The sequence below is a fragment of the Leopardus geoffroyi genome, chromosome B2 (genome assembly GCF_018350155.1).
Source record: "Leopardus geoffroyi isolate Oge1 chromosome B2, O.geoffroyi_Oge1_pat1.0, whole genome shotgun sequence".
Lineage (NCBI taxonomy): Eukaryota > Metazoa > Chordata > Mammalia > Carnivora > Felidae > Leopardus > Leopardus geoffroyi.
In genome coordinates this window covers 451,082-469,875 of record NC_059332.1, presented here as the reverse complement: position 1 = coordinate 469,875, position 18,794 = coordinate 451,082, and the positions used below count along the sequence as shown (strand labels likewise).

The window sequence follows — 18,794 nt, the reverse complement described above, 5'->3', positions numbered from 1 at the left end:
TCCAAGGGGAATAATAAGTGAATGAGGTAAGGGAGGCTGAGGTTAGTGTGGAAGCTAGACAATCTACCTGGATACTGACCATGACAGTGTGATGGCCAGTGTGGTCAGTCAATTATCTGCACAGACACCCTGGCAATGGTCAAAGTTGGTGGTGCTAGGAGATAATCACGGGTGCAGGTGCATAAGGCTCAGTGAGAGTAGGGACGTGGCTGGAAGGTATGTAGGTGATCAAAACAAGAGGCAGAACTTTTTGTGTGATGGGGAAGAATCAGGAAAAAAATAAGGAACTTGGAGAATGAACAGTGTAAGAGAAGGAGAAGCTCTGAACTGAGGACGATAAGAGAAACAGTACATGAGAGAAAACCTGCCCGTTAATACACAGATCGTCATGAAAAGGTAGTGGTCAGTATTAGGGACTTTTTTCATAATATTGCTAGAGTTCTCTGGAAGTGTATCAATGATGAAATGATTCAAAAGGAAACAACTCAAGTGGAATAAGAATGACCTTGTGGAAAGGTAAAGAAAAAATGTCATGTTGCCTGTTTTTATTTTTCTCCACGTAGAACTTCCACAAATGAAAACACCTGCTTTCCTTCCAAATTATACATTTTGAAAAAAAAAATAATTATACATTTCGCTTTTAGAGACAGATGCTTTTTCAAAGATGCAGTTATATTTTGGGTTGAATATAGGAAAATAATCACTCCTTACTCATAAAGGGGAATTGATTAAGGATTTGAAATTTTCAGCTGTTTTGGTAAGAGGAAGATATAATTTCACCTTGATTTGCATAGCAGTCGTTGAGAAAGCACTGCATAAATTATTTATATGCCAAATCATGGTTTCCATGCACTACTGTAATAGTATTTCCTTAAAACCACTTGTGTGTGGGGAGAGTTAAGATGGTGGAGAAGTAGGAGAATCCTGGGCGTTCCTTGCCCCACAAACGCAGTTATATTGAGGTCCAATCACTTGGAACACCCAGGAAATCAATCTGTAGAGGAACAGAGAGATCTTCAAGGTTGGAAGGAGACAGTGTGGCAGATATGAGGTGCCTGGATGTGAACTTGGGGAGAGAAAAAGCAGTGGTGCTGTGGAGGGGAGGGAACGCTTTCCACGGAGAGACAAAAGGGAGAGAAAGAGAGAGGGCTTGTGAAAGTGCAGTGTTGGCTTCACGGAGGAGCAAAACCTCTCTGGACCAAGGACGAGGGAGCAACAAGTACCGCGTATCAGATGTTTTTTTGAAAACAGCGTTTGGAGCTGAAACTGTGAGATTTTGGAAGTGTGTGACTTTCTTCATTGCTGAGCTACAGTTTGCATTCCTGGGAGGGAGAAAAGAGCTGGCCCTGGAGTGCATAGAGTGGTGTAGGATATCTGGGATGCACTAGAGAAAACAGTCCCCATCCTGGAGTACTTTTGGAAGAGGATACATCGCCTCTCCAAGGACAAAAGAGCCTGCAGGTGCCATCAAGGGCCTTTCATCAGCAGGGGACAGAGGCACGTACAGAGGACAGACAAGCCGGTTGTGTTTTTCTCAGTGCTATGCCAGAGATTCCGAACACAGCTGCAGGCGCGGGACTGTTTTTCTGGGACTAAAGACATCCAACACAGTGAACATCCTACTAAAGAATGAATAAGTTAACCAGGAAATTAACAGAGAAATCAAAAATATGTGAAAGCAAATGAAAATGAAAACACGACAGTCCAAACCCTTTGGGATGCAGCAAAGGCAGTCCTGAAAGGAAAGTATATTTCAATTCAGACCTAACTCAAGAAGCAAGAAAAGTCCCATGTACACAACCTGATCTTACACCTAAAGGAGCTAGAAAAGGAGCAGCAAATAAAGGCCAAACCAGAAGAAGGGAAATAATACCAATTAGAGCAGAAATAAACGATACAGAATCCAAAAAAACAAAAAAGTAGAACAGATCAATGAAAGAGCTAGTTCTTTGAAAGAATAAACAAAACTAATAAACTCCTAGCCAGACTAGTCAAAAAGAAGAGAGGACCCAAATAGATAAAATTATGAATGAAAGAGGAGAGATCACAACCAACGCAACAGAAATACAAACAATTATTAAAGAATACTATGAAAAAATACATGCCAACAAACTGAGCAATCTGGAAGAAATAGACAAATTCCTAGAAACATACAAACTATCAAAACTGAAACAGGAAGAAATAGAAAATTTGAATAGACCCATAACCAGCAAAGAAATGGAATCAGTTGTCAAAAATCTCCCAACAAGCAAAAGTCCTGGGCCAGATGGATTCCCAGGGGAATTCTACCAGACATTTAAAGAAGAGTTAATACCTATTCTCCTCAAAAACTTCCAAAAAGTATAAATGGAAGGAAAGCTTCCAAATTCATTCCATGAAGCTAGCAATACCTTGATTCCCAAACCAAACAAAGACCACACTAAACAGGAGAACTGCAGAGCAATATCCCTTATGAAACTTGATGCAAAAATTCTCAACAAGATATGAGAAAATTGAATTTAACAGTACATTAGAAGAATTATTCACCATGATCAAGTGGGATTTATTCCTGGGCTACAGGGGTGATTCAATATCCACAAACCAATCAACACGATATATCACATTAATAAAAGAAAGGATAAGAACCTTATAAACCTGTCAATAGATGTAGAAAAGATATGACAAAATACAGCATCCATTCTTGATAAAAACCCTCAACAAAGTAGGGATAGATGGAACATACCTTAACATCATAAAGGCCATATAGAAAAGGCACACAGCTAATATCCTTGATGGGGAAAAACTGAGAGCCTTTCCGCTACGGTCAGGAACAGGACAACAGGAACAGGAACAGCAAGGAAGAAGTCAAACTTTCACTATTTGTAGATGACATACTTTATGTATAGAACCTGAAAGATTCCACCAAAAATTTATTAGAACTAATACATGAATTCAGCAAAGTTATAGAATATAAAATCAACATGCCAAAATCAGTTGTATTTCTATACACCAATAATGAAGCAGCAGAAAAAGAAATCAAAGAATCTATCCCATTTACCACTGACCCAAAAGTAAGATACCTAGGGATAAACCTAACTGAAGAACTAAAAGACCTGTCCTCTGAAAACTATAGAACACTTATAAAGAAATTGAAGAGGACACAAAGAAATGGAAAACCATCTCACGTGTATGGATTGGAAGAACATACATTGTTAAAACGTCAATACTTCTATTTTTAAAAAAAATTTTTTTAATGTTTTATTTATTTTTAAGACAGAGAGAGCAGAGCATGACTGGGGATGGGGCAGAGAGAGAGGGAGACACAGAATCTGAAGCAGGCTCCAGGCTCCGAGCTGTCAGCACAGAGCCCGAAGTGGGGCTCAAACTCACGAACTGTGAGATCATGACCTGAGCTGAAGTCGGTCGCTCAACCGACTGAGCCACCCAGGTGCCCCAAAATGTCAATACTTCTAAAAGCAATCTACACGTTTAATGCAATACCTATCAAAATACCACCAGCATTCTTCACAAGCTAGAGCAAACAATCCTAAAATTTAATGGAACCATGAAAGACCACAAATAGCCAAAGCAATCCTGAAAAAGAAAAAACTGGAGGAATCACGATTCTAGATTTCAAGCTCTACTGCAAAGTCGTAATAACCAAGATAGTATGGTATTGGCACAAAAAACAGACATATAGATCAATGGAATAGAACAGAGACTCCAGAATTGAACCCACAACTATACGGTCAACTCATCTTCAACAAAACAGGAAAGAATATACAATGCAAAAGACAGTCTCTTCAACAAATGGTGTTGAGAAAACTGGATGGTGACATGCAGAAGAATGAAACTGGACCACTCTCTTACACCATACGCAAAAATAAATTCAAAATGGATGAACGACCTAAATGTGAGACAAGAAACTATCAAAATCCTAGAGGAGAACACATGCAGCAACATCCTGGAAATCAGCCAGAGCAACTTGTTACAAGACACATCACCAGAGGCATGGAAACAAAAGCAAACATGAACTATTGGGACCTCATCAACATAAAAACTTCTGCACAGTGAAGGAAACAATCAACAAAACTAAAAGGAAGCCTAAGGAATGGGAGAAGATATTTGCAAATGACATATAGATAAAGGGTTAGTATCCACAATCTATAAAGAACTATCAAACTCAAGACCCAAAAAACAAATAACCCAGTTAAGAAAAGGGCAGAAGACATGAATAGACACCTTTCTAAAGAAGACATCCAGATGGCTAACAGACACATGAAAAAATGCTCAACATCACTCATCATCAGGGAAATGCAAATCAAAACCATGATGAGATACCACCTCACATCTGTCAGAATGGCTAAAATTAACAACTCAGGCAACCACAGATGTTGGTGAGGATGCAAACAAAGAGGAACCCTCTTGTACTGTTGGGAATGAAAATGGGTGCAGCCACTCTGGAAAACAGTATGGAGTTTCCTCAACAAATAAAAAATAGAACTACACTATGATCCAGTAATTGAACTATTAGGTATTTACACAAAAAATCAAACATACTGATTCAAAGGGACACACACACCCCAATGTTTATAGCAGTACTATTGACAAAGGCCAAATTATGGAAAGAGCCTAAATGTCCATCAATTAACAAATGGATAAGGAAGATGTGCAATATTACTCAGCGATCAAAAAGAATGAAATCCTGCCATTTGCAATGATGTGGATGGAACTAGAGTGTATTATGCTAAGCAAAATAAGTCAGAGAAAGGTACCATGTGAGTTTACTCATCTGTGGAATTTAAAAAACAAATGAATATATGGAAAGGGTGGGGGGAGAGGTAAGAGGGGAAAACACCACAAGAGACTCATAATCATAGAGAACAAACTGAGGGTTGGTGGAGGGATGTGGGTGGGGGGTGAGCTATATGGGGTATGGGCATTGAGGAGGGCACTTGTTATGATGGGCATTGGGTGTTATATGTAAGTGATGAATCACTGAATTCTACTCCTGAAACCAATATCGCACTGTATGTCAGCTACCTAAAATTTATATTAAAAAAGTAAAACATAAAGAAAAAAATAAACTCTTTTCTAAACCATTTCATAAAATAAAAAGTATCAGATGCTTCCTTCAGATAATAAAGATAAAATGTAATGTTTCCCCCAAGATATGTTTAACAGGATCATAAAATTAACTTTCATACATCAAGTTCTGTTAGGGTGATTCCTGGCAGGATCAAACTAAGGCACAGATCACTGGAACTTGTGCTGCATATTGATATAATTATTCCAAAAGGAGGATTAAGGTGAGGTTTTCTAAAAAAAGGCAATCTTTGAGCAGACAAGAGAGAAACATTATGGTTGCGTGAACTGGTGTTTTGAAGATCTTCACTCAAATTTCACTTGATTGTATTTTCAAACGAAAAATTGCAGTACTGTTCTGCATAACATTGTTTGGAAATGCACAGGGGTCATGGATTTGGGGTCAGGTCCCTGCACTCATGACCCATGCTTCTACCTGATGTGTATTCTCATCTGATATGAATTTCCAGTTGGATCTGAGTGAGGCTGGAAGGGGACAATCATGGGAATAGTTCTGAGATGTGAGACTAAAGAAAAAATTGTGTTTCTTTAAGTAAAAAATTAGTTTCCAAATCAGCCTTAAAGCAGGATTTAACCATTGGTGATATTTTTGTGTATATATATAAACACTCAAATATGTTAATAAAAGTCAGTAAGTTGGTGGTTTAATTAGAACTTTGAATATAGTGGGTCATTGTCACAATAACTGAGTTCATCAGAATATTTAATGGAATGAAATAAGTGAATAAGTGAATGAAGGGTTGCATGGATACACAGAGATGATATGAACAAGGACCAGATCTCCTTCATTCTGGGTATTGAAGATCTTAGAGAAAAACAAACACTCAAGCTTTCTTGTCGTGTCTTCCTTTCCAATCCTAAGAACGCTTTCCATGTCACAGCGGAGGGTGTGTTGTGTGCAGTTACTGATCTCTCCTTTCCCTGAGGAGGCCTTAGACGTGGAAGAAAGTTCATGCCAATGTTGTTGGCTAAGTGGCCTGCCCCAGAGGCCTCTTCCAGGAGTCAAATTGGGAAGATGTTAAAACCGTGAGGAAAACTGAATTAGAAGTGCCAATGGCCAAGCAAAGGCAGCTGCTGGGAAACAACCTTGGACGCAGTTGGAATGCATGCCTTGATGAGGCGTCTTGCTCTTCGGGGATAAACAATTACATACTTACTGACTTTGTGAAAACATTCACAACATTTTAATAATGTAATTATCTGTACGCTTTCCAATGAGCCCCCAAGTGACCTTGGTAAAACAAGCTCTTGCTTGACAACAGCAACTTCCAAGGAGACCATTTTAATTGCTTGGAAACTCAAACGGATGGCTTTAGCAGTTGCTGTTTGCTCTGTGTTGAAATGGGCGGGCTCCTTTCTGGTACAGGTCCTGAGGAGCACACAGATGGAGCACGGATTAGCAGTTTCCATGATCCGGAGTCTCAGAAAGAAGATAAACACTGTCCGGGTCTCCAGAGCTGCTCTAGTTACCTACTGTCTGTATCAGAAGAAAGAATTCAGACTCCCGAATCTCAAATCCTTCTTTGTTTTGTGATTGAGTGAACTGGAATAATCTAATGAAATGCTCCAAACGGAGTAATTCAATCCCTCATTTTTCTTTTTATCTATTTCATGAAAACGATAAACCATGCAGCTAAGTCTCAATGTAGCATGTACATCAGTTAAGAGTACAGCTTTTAGGGGCGCCTGGGTGGCTCAGTCGGTTGAGCGTCCGACTTCAGCCAGGTCACGATCTCGCGGTCCGTGAGTTCGAGCCCCGCGTCAGGCTCTGGGCTGATGGCTCAGAGCCTGGAGCCTGTTTCCGATTCTGTGTCTCCCTCTCTCTCTGACCCTCCCCCGTTCGTGCTCTGTCTCTCTCTGTCTCAAAAATAAATAAACGTTAAAAAAAATAAAAAAAAAAAGAGTACAGCTTTTAAAACTAGATTCTTTGAGTTTCAATTGTTAGATAAGTGACCTCAGAAAGCTTGTTAGCAATTCTGTAGCTGAACTGCTTATCTGTAAAATGGTAGTAATAGTATCTCTCTATGTGGTTGGTGTGAAAATCAAGTAGGTTAATATATGCTTATCCTATTAAATAGTTACACATAATCTTCCTACCACCCAAAAAACAATATGTTATTTTCTACAGTTACTTAGTTTAAATATTATTTTTGCAATTACGTTTTTAAAAATTACACTATTGTACAGAAAAAAAATGAAATTAAGAGGGACACCTGGGTGACTCAGTCAGTTAAGTGTCTGACTATTAATTTCAGTTCAGGTCATGATCTCACGGTTTGTGGGGTCAAGCTCTGCAGTGGGCTCCATGCTGACAGCGTGAAGCCTGCTTGGTATTCTCTCTCTCTCTCTCTCTCTCAAAATAGATAAATTAAAAAAAAAACTTTAAAAAAAATTAAGGGGGTGCCTGGGTGGCTCAGTCGGTTGAGCGTCGACTTCAGCTCAGGTCATGATCTCGCGGTTTGTGAGTTCGAGCCCCGCGTCAGGCTCTGGGCTGATGGCTTGGAGCCTGGAGCCTGCTTCGGATTCTGTGTCTCCCTCTCTCTCTGTCCTTCCCCCGTTCATGCTCTGTCTCTCTCTGTCCCAAAAATAAATAAACATTAAAAAAAAAAACTTTAAAAAAAAAATTGAGAAAACCATAATGATCTTGACTAAGACTGTACTGGTAGCAGTAATGCCCGACCTCAGACTCCAATCTTTTGACAAGAGTCTGAGGACACTTCCAGCACCTCACAGCTATTTCCATGCCCAGCCGTAATTGCTGCTGCAGCCAATTCTTCCAGTGCTGCCAGGGTTGAAACAGAATGGAAAGCTGCACCTGGAAAAAAAAGCATTGGCTGTCTTGTTTCACTTAATGTTAATCAAATTTCAAAATATAGGATCAGGTTCACAGTCTGGCAGCACAAGCCCACTCACCCCATCTCTTCCACTAAATGCTGAGAAAAAAAAAATACCTGAAATTTGAGAAGCTATTAAGATAGCTAAAAACTAAATATTAACAGGTGGGTTAGGGAAGAATACTAGAATTCAAAGAACTACCAAATTGTCAGTGTTGACCATATTTTGCTCCAGAATTCCCAATCTGAGTTCAACACAATCAGAAACAGAAGTAGCACAGCACCACAGCCCAGTCAGAGAACGCTCTAGAAGCCCTCTGTCTCTGGCTCAAGGAGGTGAAGAGCAATTCCTAATGCTGACAAGGAAGAATACCAAAAGCTCTCCTAGTCCAGGCTCTTGAGAGAACATAACCAATAGGAAGAATAGAGAGAGAGAAATTCATTTAAATCTCTGGCAGGCTGGACTCCCAGGGAGAGCTGAGGCTGCAGACCAAGCCTCCCACGACAGCTGAAGTTACAAATGAGCCCGTCCTGATGTGATGCCCAGCCCATTCTGTGGCAGCAGTGGGATCAGAATCCACAAGAGTAAAATTTCTGATACAGGGGAAGCTACCTCCCCACCCCTCGCACCGGAGGTCCGGTGAGAGCAGAGCCAGCACGCCCCCTCCTCCCTCGCACTGCACCGGCTGTCCCGCGAGAGCGGAGCCAGCCCCCCATGCACCTGCGGTCCTGCAAGAGCGGAGCCAGCCCCCTCGCACTGGCGGTCCCCGCGAGAGCTCGGCTGATGTTCTCTCTTCCTGCTGCTCCTCAAGCCAAGTGTAGTGGAGGAAGTTCACGGCAGAGCAGGGTAATTAGAGGTCTAGATCTCCATCCAGAGGACCAAAACGGGACCCCACAGAATCAGTTATTACAGGGAGATAAAAGAGAGAGAACAAGTTTTGCATGTGTGAATCTGATACTAAATAGCAGAGCAAAAACTTGGAGAAGTAAACTTGATGGGACACTCAGTGGGAGTGATCTGAAGAACACTTACAGTTTTGAAGATTGAACCAACATTACAACCATAGCCCAGAGAGGTGGGCTGGAACCCAAGGCTTGCACTGACCCGGATTAATTGCCTGCTAAGGCATCTGTACTCTCCTAGGATTGAAACAAGAACCAGAGTCTTGTAATATTCAAAACAATTAGAATATAATCCAAAATATTCAGCATACAAAGAACAAAAGAATCTCAACTTCCAGGGAAAGACAATCAACAGATGCCAATACTGAGAAGACAGAGATGTTGGACTATCTGACAAAGAATTTAAAGCAGATGTAAAGATGCTTAAGCAAGCGATTGAAAACACTCATAAAAAATACGGAGTAATAGAGTGTCTTAGCAAAAAAAAAAAAAAAAAAAAAAAAAAAAAAGAAAAGAAAAGACAAATGGGAATTTTAGAACTAAACTACAATCACAAAAATAAATACTGTTGGATGGACTCAGTGGCAGAATGGAGATGAAAAAACAGAGGGAATAAACTTAAATTTGGGTCAGCAAAAATGATCCAACATGAGGAAAAGACAGAAAATACTAGCAAAAAATTAACAGAGCATTGGAAATCTGTGAGACAATAACAAAAGGTGGCATTTCTGTTACCAGAGTCCTGGTAGGAAGGAAAAAAAAATGTGTGATATTGAAAAAAATATATTGGAATAAATAATAATGAAAAACTTCCTAAGTTTGGTAAAAGATATGATTCTACAGATTCAAGAAGCTGAGACAACTCTAAACAAGATTAATGCTCCCAAAACAATCTACAAGCAGAAATAATAATGAAAATTAAAGAGGAGATACTATAAACAGCCAGACAAAAACAAAAGATCAACTATAGACTAGTGATTTGAATAACTGCAGATTACTCAATAGAAACTATGAAGGCAAGGGGTGCCTGGGTGGCTCTGTTGGTTAAGTGTCTGACTTCAGGTCAGGTCATAATCTCATAGTTCATGAGTTCAAGCCTGGTGTCAGGCTCTGTGCTGACCAGAGCCTGGAGACTTCTTCAGATTTTGTGTCTCCCTCTCTCTCTGCCTTTCCTCCACTTGCTTTCCCTCTCTCTCAAAAAAATAAACTTAGAAAAAAAGTTAGAAACAATGAAGACTAGAAGAAAGTGGAATGATTGTACAGTGCTTTTCCTTAAGGAATGGAAAAGCTAATATTCTCAGATTAGTGAAAACCCAAAGGGGTGATATTCACAAGAACGTCACTGAAAGAATTACTAAAGGAAGTTATTCAGACAGAAGGGAAATAATACCAGAGGAAATTTGTAAAATCAGGAGTGAAGGAAGGGAACAGCAATAGTAAACATAGTAGGTTATCTTTCTTCTACAAAGTTTAAAGAATTCTCTTGATCAAAGAGAAAGTCTCAAGGGAAATCAATGAATACTTGAATCAGATCAAAATCAAAATGTAATTGTAAGATGTGTGAAATGTAGCTCAGGTTGTGCTTAAATGCTTCTATTAGAAAATAAGGAAGTTCTCAAATTAATAATTTAAACTTCAACCTTAAGAAAATGGAAAAAGAATAGAAAAGGAACCCAAATCATGTAGATGAATGAAAATAAGAAAGAATAGTAATCAATGAAATTGAAAAGAGAAAAGCAAGATAGAAAAATCAATGTAACCAATGCTAGTTCTTTAAAAAATAATTAAAATAATAGGCCTCTAGCAATATTGACAAAGAAAACTAAAGGGAAGATAGAAATTAGAAATATAAATAATAAAATATCAGAAGCAAAAGATGTCAGCTCTTACCATTTCTATTCAACATTTTATTGACAGTCTTAGTGCAAAAAAGAAAAAAAAGGTTGAAAAGGAAGAAGTAAAACTTTCTTTATATTTGAAACATAATGTTGCCATAAAAATGCCTTTGGAATCTACCAAAACAAAACAAAACCTACTTGAAATATGCTGTGAGGTAACTCAATCAGAAGAAGACAAATACCATACAATTTCACTCATATGTGGAATTTAAGAAACAAAACAGAAGATATGGAGAGGGGGAAGAGAAATGAGAAGGGAAATAAACCACAAGAGGCTCTTAACAGAGAACAAACTGAGGGTTGATGGAAGAAGGTGTGGGGGGGAGGGGCTAGATGGGGAATGGACATTAAGGAGGGCACCTGTTCAGATGAGAACTAGCTGTTGCATGTAAGTGATGGATCACTGGACTCTATTCCTGAAGCCATACTGCACTGTATGTTACTAACAAGAAATAAAAAGACAAGACAAGAAGGAAAGGAAGGAAGGAAGAAGGAAGGAAGGAAAGAAGGAAGGAAGGAAGGAAGGAAGGAAGGAAGGAAGGAAGGAAGGAAGGAACGGAGGAAGGGAGGAAGGAAAGAAGGAAGAGGAAAAGGAAGAAAGGCAGACACTAGTAAGAAAAATTAACAAGAGGACACCCAAAGAAAGTTGCTTAGGTCATACAGACAAACTGTGTTTGGAACTGATGTCTTTGAGAGATAAGACTTCCATTGATAGTCTGAAAATTTTGATGTTGGTGAATCTTTACAAGAAGGACAAGTGAAGAGAGATACATGCACCCTCATGTCAGATGTGTTAACTGATGGATGCCAGGAACTGTGGCATTTCTTAATTGTATGCAGAAAGGCACACATTTTCTATTTCTAAGAGTTGGAGAGGTGATTTTTTTTTAATCTAACCAGAAAATAAGATGTTCTCATCTTAAAAGTCGAGGTTTGGTGAGATAATACACAAATTCATTGATTCCCTTCTTCCAGACCCCACACCTTATGCTGTAGGTAAAGGAGTAGACTATGGGCTCACTTCCAGGAAGTTGTGAACTTGGTTAGGCAAAGAGCCTGAACCCCTGACCAACTAAATAACATATTTTGCATACTTGTATTGTTTTATTTTTTTAACTTTTTTTTTACTCATTTTTTGAGAAACAGACACAGAGTTCAAGTGGGAGAGGGGGGAAAAGAGGAGAGAGAGAATCCCAAGCAGGCTCCTCTACTGACAGCACAGAGCCTGAGGCGGGGCTCGAACCCACAAACCGCTAGATCATGACCTGAGCCAAAGTCAGACACTTAACTGACTGAGCCACCCAGGCACCCCTGTATTGTTATCTTTTAAATGTATGTGCTTGAGACTGATACAAAATTAGTTCATTAAAATATGTTACTGGGGAAAAAAAGAAAAATTAACAAGCTTTCAGTAGATAATATTATTACACAAAATCATTTGTGTTCCTGTATTTCTATACGCCAGCAACAAACAGCTGCAAAATCAAATTTAAGGAAGAGAACCAGAAGCAAGAGCATAAACACAAACCATAAAATACTTTGGAATGAATTTCACCAAAACGACATGGAAGCATCTCCACACTGAAGACTAGAAATCAGTGCTGAAGAATTTAAAAAGCACAAGTGAATGGAGAGATGAAACATGCTAATGTGCATCACATAACCTAAACTGGGATGACGTGGATCCCAAGGGGGTAGACATTGGCTCTTGGGATACAAAAAAATTCTTATATGTCACAATGACTCATGTCCCTCCAAAGGCCACAGTCCATGAACAACTACACAGTATATCTGAGATATGAAAATGTCATGGGGATGGGATGATTAGGGGGGAATAGGGTAAAGCCTCCTTAGGGGGATAATTTCAAAAGATCAGGAAACACTGCTCTATATAAAGTCTCTCCAAATTGATCTATACTTTCAATGCTTCTAAAACTCCAGCAGGCTTTTGAGTAGAAATTGATAAATTGGTTTTAAAATTGATTTGTAAATACAAAGATACTTGGAATGACCCAAACATTCTTGAAAAAGAACAAATTGGAGTATTTAAACACCTACCTCAAGACTAACTACAGAGCTACAGTAAGCCTGACCGGACTATGTGGGGTCAGTAGATGAATAGATCATGGGGCCAAAAATAGAAGAACTTGTGTGGGAGAGAAAGAGTGAAAATCAGCTTGAAATGATGAAGGAGAAAGCAGCCTTGCCATTATTCATGCCGAAGGGCAGACACGGATATGCCACCTGCAAAGTCAGCAGGGCATACAGGAGAATTTCAGGGGACGGCTGCTTTCTTCTCAGGAGCACCCAGATTTACTATGCCATCTCTGGCTGGGGCACCTAACTGCCAAACAGGCCTGGCCACAGGAGAGCACCGAGCCTCTTGTAAATTCCTGCTTCTCCCAAACCCTTCTCCACAGCCGCCCCATTTAGAAATCACCCCCGCTTCCCGTAGACCCTGCTCAGATTTCTTCAGATGGGAACCACACCTTACCAATGACACTTGCTTCCTTTCTGTGGTCAAGTGTGATGCGTACTGGTTGCTCTGGAGGGCCCTCCCTCACTGCAAATCAGTAAATCTGATTCTTGTCAGACTACAGGTTACACCCGGTGGTCTTTGGCTGGCTAAGCTTAAATAGAACAACATAAAGCATCCACATAGAACAAGATATATGTGCCTGGTTAACTTTTACCAAGGTGTCAAGATAATGCAAGGTGGAAATGGTAGTCTTTTCTGCAAGGTGTGTGGCAATAATGCAACAAAACACAGGTATGTTTTCAGAACAAAAATAATAACCCTCAACATCGCATCAACAATTAATTTGAGTGGGACCATAGACCTAAATATAAAAGCTACAGGAAAGTGCTGTGTGGTTCTATGGTGGGTGAAGATGTCTTAGAGGACAAAAACCCAAGGAACTAGCAGTCAAGGAAAGAAAAACATGATGACCAATTGGAATTCATCAAAAGTAAACATCTTTGCTTTTTAAAAGACACTATAAAGGAAAATGGAAAGCAAGCCGTAGACGAGGAATTGGATGAAATAACTGGGAATACGAATCCTGAGCCCTGAGTGGGGAAGGGTTATTCAGAGTTTCTAAAGGAGATAAGGTTGTAAGAAGGCAGTTGCTAGAACACCGAACACACAGGCTGCAGACAGTTGTCAGAGGAAGACAGGGGGTCTGCACAGAGGCACGGTAGGAGAGGGCCGCAGAAGGGACAGGTGCGCAGGGACAGGTGGCCAGCACAGGCACTCCGCCAACACCAGATAGGACACATGGGGAATCAGGACACCGGCTAGAGGCGTGAGCCATTCATAGGAGCAGGAGAAAGGTGAGGGATGGTGGCCCCTCCACCCTGAGCCTCTTCTCCCCACCTGCCAGCCCCCTACTCCCTACGTTGCAAGCGGCTTCTTCTCCCCACCTCCAAGCCTCTGTCCTTATCTGTCATTTTCTCTCCCTTTCCTGTATTTCCTTCCTGCCCCATTTTGCCTGTCCACGTGTCTTGCCTTCATGTCTGTCCCCTACATGGTGATAACACAGAAAAAGCAGAAAGTTAGTATCTTCACTTTTAACACATGTAATTCCTACTCTCTTGTCTAACTATAGCTACTATGCAGCAAAGAGTTTCTATTCCCCCCAAAATCTGCAGTTACCTTTCTGTACACTTTTCTCTGATTCTGTGTTCTAAACTTTAGATAAAGATTTCCTGAATTCAAAGTACCTTACAATATAGAGAACTGCCGTGGGGGCTTATTTCTAGAAAAATTCCTTTAGCATATCCCGCTTCTGGGACAGAGGAAGGAATATAAACTGGAATTGCGAAACCATGACTATCTTCTTTCCAGCATGAATATGAATGGTCACGGACCCATGCAGCTGGTGGCTCACACAGCACTGTCAAAACCGCTGTAATGTGAACTCAGCGCCCTGGTTACCACGCTTTCTTAAGAAGAACCTAATACAGAAAGAAGAGCCAAAAGCATGACCTAAGTAATAGGAAGAGAAATATAACGAACACACAAGGAGCATTAGGAGAAAGCGTTTCACATTCCTCAACATGTAAGAGGTCGTACCAAAAGGAAGGAAGTACCAGGACGTGATGTCCACCAAGCACATATCGCGTGAAAGAGTGGCATCGTCTTTAGGATGAAGGATTTGGGAATGGACAGTCTCGCGAAGAAGAAAAGATCTAAAAAGAGCAACATCCGTGTCTCTCCCACAGGACTAGCTGAAGCTCAAGAATACGGTCACTAAGGCTTCAGTGTGTCAGCTGGTCACTCTCTGTCCCCAGGCTGCAGTGAACTTGTAGGTTGAGTTTCAGTACAGACAGCTGCTGGGAAAAGCTAATTATCTGATACAAGAATATTGGTTACAGGTGAGTGAAAGTTACACCTCAAAAGAAGGGATCGGTGGCTTCCACCTTCTCCCCAACACCTTCACGGCCCCTTTGATGTCCTTATTCCTCAGTGTGTAAATTACAGGGTTTAGCATGGGGGTCATGACACTGTATAACACAGAGATTAGTCTGTCTTTCTCCAGCGAGTATGTTGAGATGGGCCGCACGTATGTGAAAATGGCGCTGCCGTAGTACAGAAGGACAATGACCAGGTGCGAGGCACAGGTGGCAAATGCCTTTTGCCTCCCCTCTGAGGAGCGGATCCTCAAGATGGTAGAGATAATATAGAGGTAGGAGAGGACGATACCCAAGAAAGGAGCCCACCCAATGAAGACCCCAATGGACAGCAATGCCAACTCATTGACAGAAGTGTCCCCACAAGACAGCAGCAGCAAAGGGGGGATGTCACAGAAGAAATACTGAATCTGGTTGTTGCCACAGAAGGGCAGGTGGAAGGTCAGTGCTGTGTGCACGACTGAGTTGAGGAAACCCCCAGTCCAACACGAGGCGGCCAAGCGGCCATACTGGGCCCTGTTCATAATCACTGAGTACCGTAGAGGTTTGCAGATTGCAATGTAACGGTCCTACGCCATGGCTGCCAGGAGGAGACACTCTGATCCCACGAAGAAAATAAATGCAAAAAGCTGTGCCATGCAACCCAAATAGGACATGCTCTTCTTTGCTGACAGGAGATGCACCATCATCTGGGGGACGTTGGTGGTGGTGTAGCAGATGTCGAGAAAGGCCAAATTCCTCAGAAAATGATACATGGGGGTGTGTAGATGTGGATCAGCCACAGTCACCAGGATAATGAAGATATTTCCTCCCAAAGTACAGATACAGGTCAGAAAGAAGACGGTGAAGAGTAAACATTGCGAATCAGTTAGATCAGAGAATCCCAAAATGATGAATTCAGACGGAGCTGTTTGATTCTTTCCTTCCATGCCCCTGCCTGGTTTCCTTTTGGGGATTGGCAGAAAGAAACGCTGACTGCAGCAGCAATGGTCTGCAGAACAAGAGAAGAGTGTTACAGAGGACGGTCATCCCAACGACCTCAGATTCCAGCCCAGAACGGCAGCGTCCTCCAGAGCTCCAACCTACCACCACACACAGACATAAGTGTATCCAGTGTTTCCCTTGTGAACCAAACCTCAAACATACACAACACAGACAGCATTTAATTAGAAAAAAAACACCATAAGGGGCACCATACATCCTAAGAGCCCTGTGTGAACGGTAACGGCTCAGGTCCACCTGCATCGTCTCAGTGAGCTGTGAACACAGTGTGTGCAAGTCTCCAGACAAAACCCTTCATTTCTCCACTAAAACCCTTTACTGGTGATTTGGGTTGTGTCCCCCTAAGCAATTTTCGGTGCATAAATATTTTTTAAAAACATTTATTTATTTTGAGAGACGGAGACAGAGCATGAGTGGGTGAGGGGCAGAGAGAGGGACACAGAATCCAAAGCAGGCTCCAGGCTCTGAGCTGTCAGCACAGAGCCTGATGCGGGGCTCAAACCCACAACCTTGAGATCGTGACCTGAGCCGAAGTCAGACGACTACCCAACTGAGCCAGCCAGGCGGCCCACAGTGCATAAATATTTAAAACAAGGCTCCGAAAGTACATGTTCTAACCTGCTTTTTCCTCAAACGCCATATTGTCATGATTTCCCAGGAGTATAAATATTCTCCCGAATCATGATATTTGAGTTATATGCAGGTCTTCATATGAATACAGCAAGCTTTTCATATACCCACCCTTATCAATGGATATTTATATTGTTTTATTTAATTTGTTACAAGTTTAGTAATAACCACATTGAATTAGGATCCCTGAATTTTGGGTTAGGTTACCTATATTTTAAAAAACTTTCCAAGAGATTCATTCCAATAAATTAGAGACTGAGTGATCGGAAAATCTGAAGAGCCATTTGGCTAATGCAGGGTTCAGCGTCCATACGGACAGTCACCACAGGAGCCACGTGGAGGGGGTCTTGTGTCCATGTGGACAGTCACAGCAGGACCCACACGGAGGGGGCACTCGTGTCCACACGGACAGTCACGTTCCAGTTTCTAGATGAAAACACTGAGTCTCAGCGAAGTAAATGTCTGGCAGAGTTATATAGCCATTGGGTGGAGAAGAAAGACAGTTTTATCTTTCTCGAGCTAATATACTTTCAACTGAGTGTCTAAAAATTAATTTCCCTTAACTGATGAGAACAGAATGTTCTCTAAAAATACTTTTAATGTGGTTTATATTCATACACTTGGATTATTTGCATTCGTTTCAAACTTTTTATGGCTTATATCTCTATTAATGGTGATATACTATCTGTAGTGTCTTGATGATTGAATCTAACTGGCACTAATCATCTGGTCTTTGACTTGAATATGTTTATTTGAACACTGGCTCTCAGTAGAGTTGTTATTTCCTGGCCCAGCTGTACATTAATTTAATGTTTGTAATCATGCTATTAAAGAATACTGTTCTAGACTTTGTCAGTTAATAAAAGCCCTTGGTAAAATTCAAATGGTTACACAAAGAATCCCTTAGTTCAAAAGGCTCAAGTTCTAATTCAAGAATTAGTTTTGCAGTTGGATATCAGAAGCAAATTATAGGATCTAAAGAGAGAAGTAAACTGTTGAGGAAGGAAGGGGGTACTGGGTCTTTATTCAAACAGCACTGCTTCGGCCATCCTGTGCCCGCGTGCCAGGTTGCTGGTGCTATTGTTTTCACTGCAGGCTCCTCTCTCTGCGAACTACTCTGGACATTTCCAGAAGAGTGAGAACACGCCAGATAAAGGCTTAAATTTCCCTGAAGTCTCCAGGACAACTTTGTTCCATCAACAAAAGAATCCCTAAGCCCTGGTCCCTAGTCTGTCTTTTCTCTCATCCCTAAACTCTGCCTACACTTATTTTTGTAGCCCTGCCTCCTACTTCTGAGGATAAATTAGACCAACCTGCTAGGCTAACCCACCCTGCTCATTTTATTCAACAACTATGTTTTGAGAAACTACTCTCTGCCGGGCCTGGTGGTTTGTGGTAAAAATGAAAAGGTGAACAAAGCGGAATTTGACCATACCTTCAGGAGAATGCATATTGGGGTTATAAATTTACCAAAGAGTTTTTTTAAAAATTTAGTAAAAACTGTAATAATTAATTTAAAGGAAAACAGCATAAGGTCCACCCTGGTCCAGAGATGTCATCAAAAAACTTCCCTGAGAAAACATGGGTTGAAATGTCAGGTATGAGCAGGGGTTAGGCAGGTCAAGGTGACTTGGGTGTGAAGTCTGGAGGCTGGAGGCAGCATGAAGCTGGGAGGCCCAGGAGCCCAGAATGAGGGGGAGGGCCAGGAGGGCCAGGAGGCGCTCTGGTAGGGTTGGAGTCATTGAGGATCTAACAGCAGAAGGAGAATAATTCAGGGACCAGAGACGTCCATGTTCCGGAAGGCCCTTCTGGCTGCTGAATGGACAATGGACTGGAAGGGGGAGTAGTGGACAGAACAAGGTCACTGTTTCAGTTGTCCAGATAGGAGGTGATAGTATTTCAGACTATAGTGGTAAGGACTGAGTCAGAGGGAAAAGAGGCAGTGGAGGGATATTAGGAGACACAATTTGTGAATTTGGGATACAAAGTGAGGAAGACAGTGAATTAGGAACAATAATCGCCATGGACA

At 41.2% G+C, this 18,794-nt stretch overlaps 1 protein-coding gene across 1 annotated transcript; it reads right to left on the bottom strand.

Annotated features, from left to right (window-relative positions):
• Positions 1-15,108: 15,108 nt before the first annotated feature.
• Positions 15,109-16,064, bottom strand: LOC123609651 (olfactory receptor 5V1-like). Its single transcript, XM_045500826.1, is given in 1 exon segment — positions 15,109-16,064. A coding segment is annotated over 1 exon segment (954 nt). The 5' UTR covers positions 16,063-16,064.
• Positions 16,065-18,794: the final 2,730 nt, after the last annotated feature.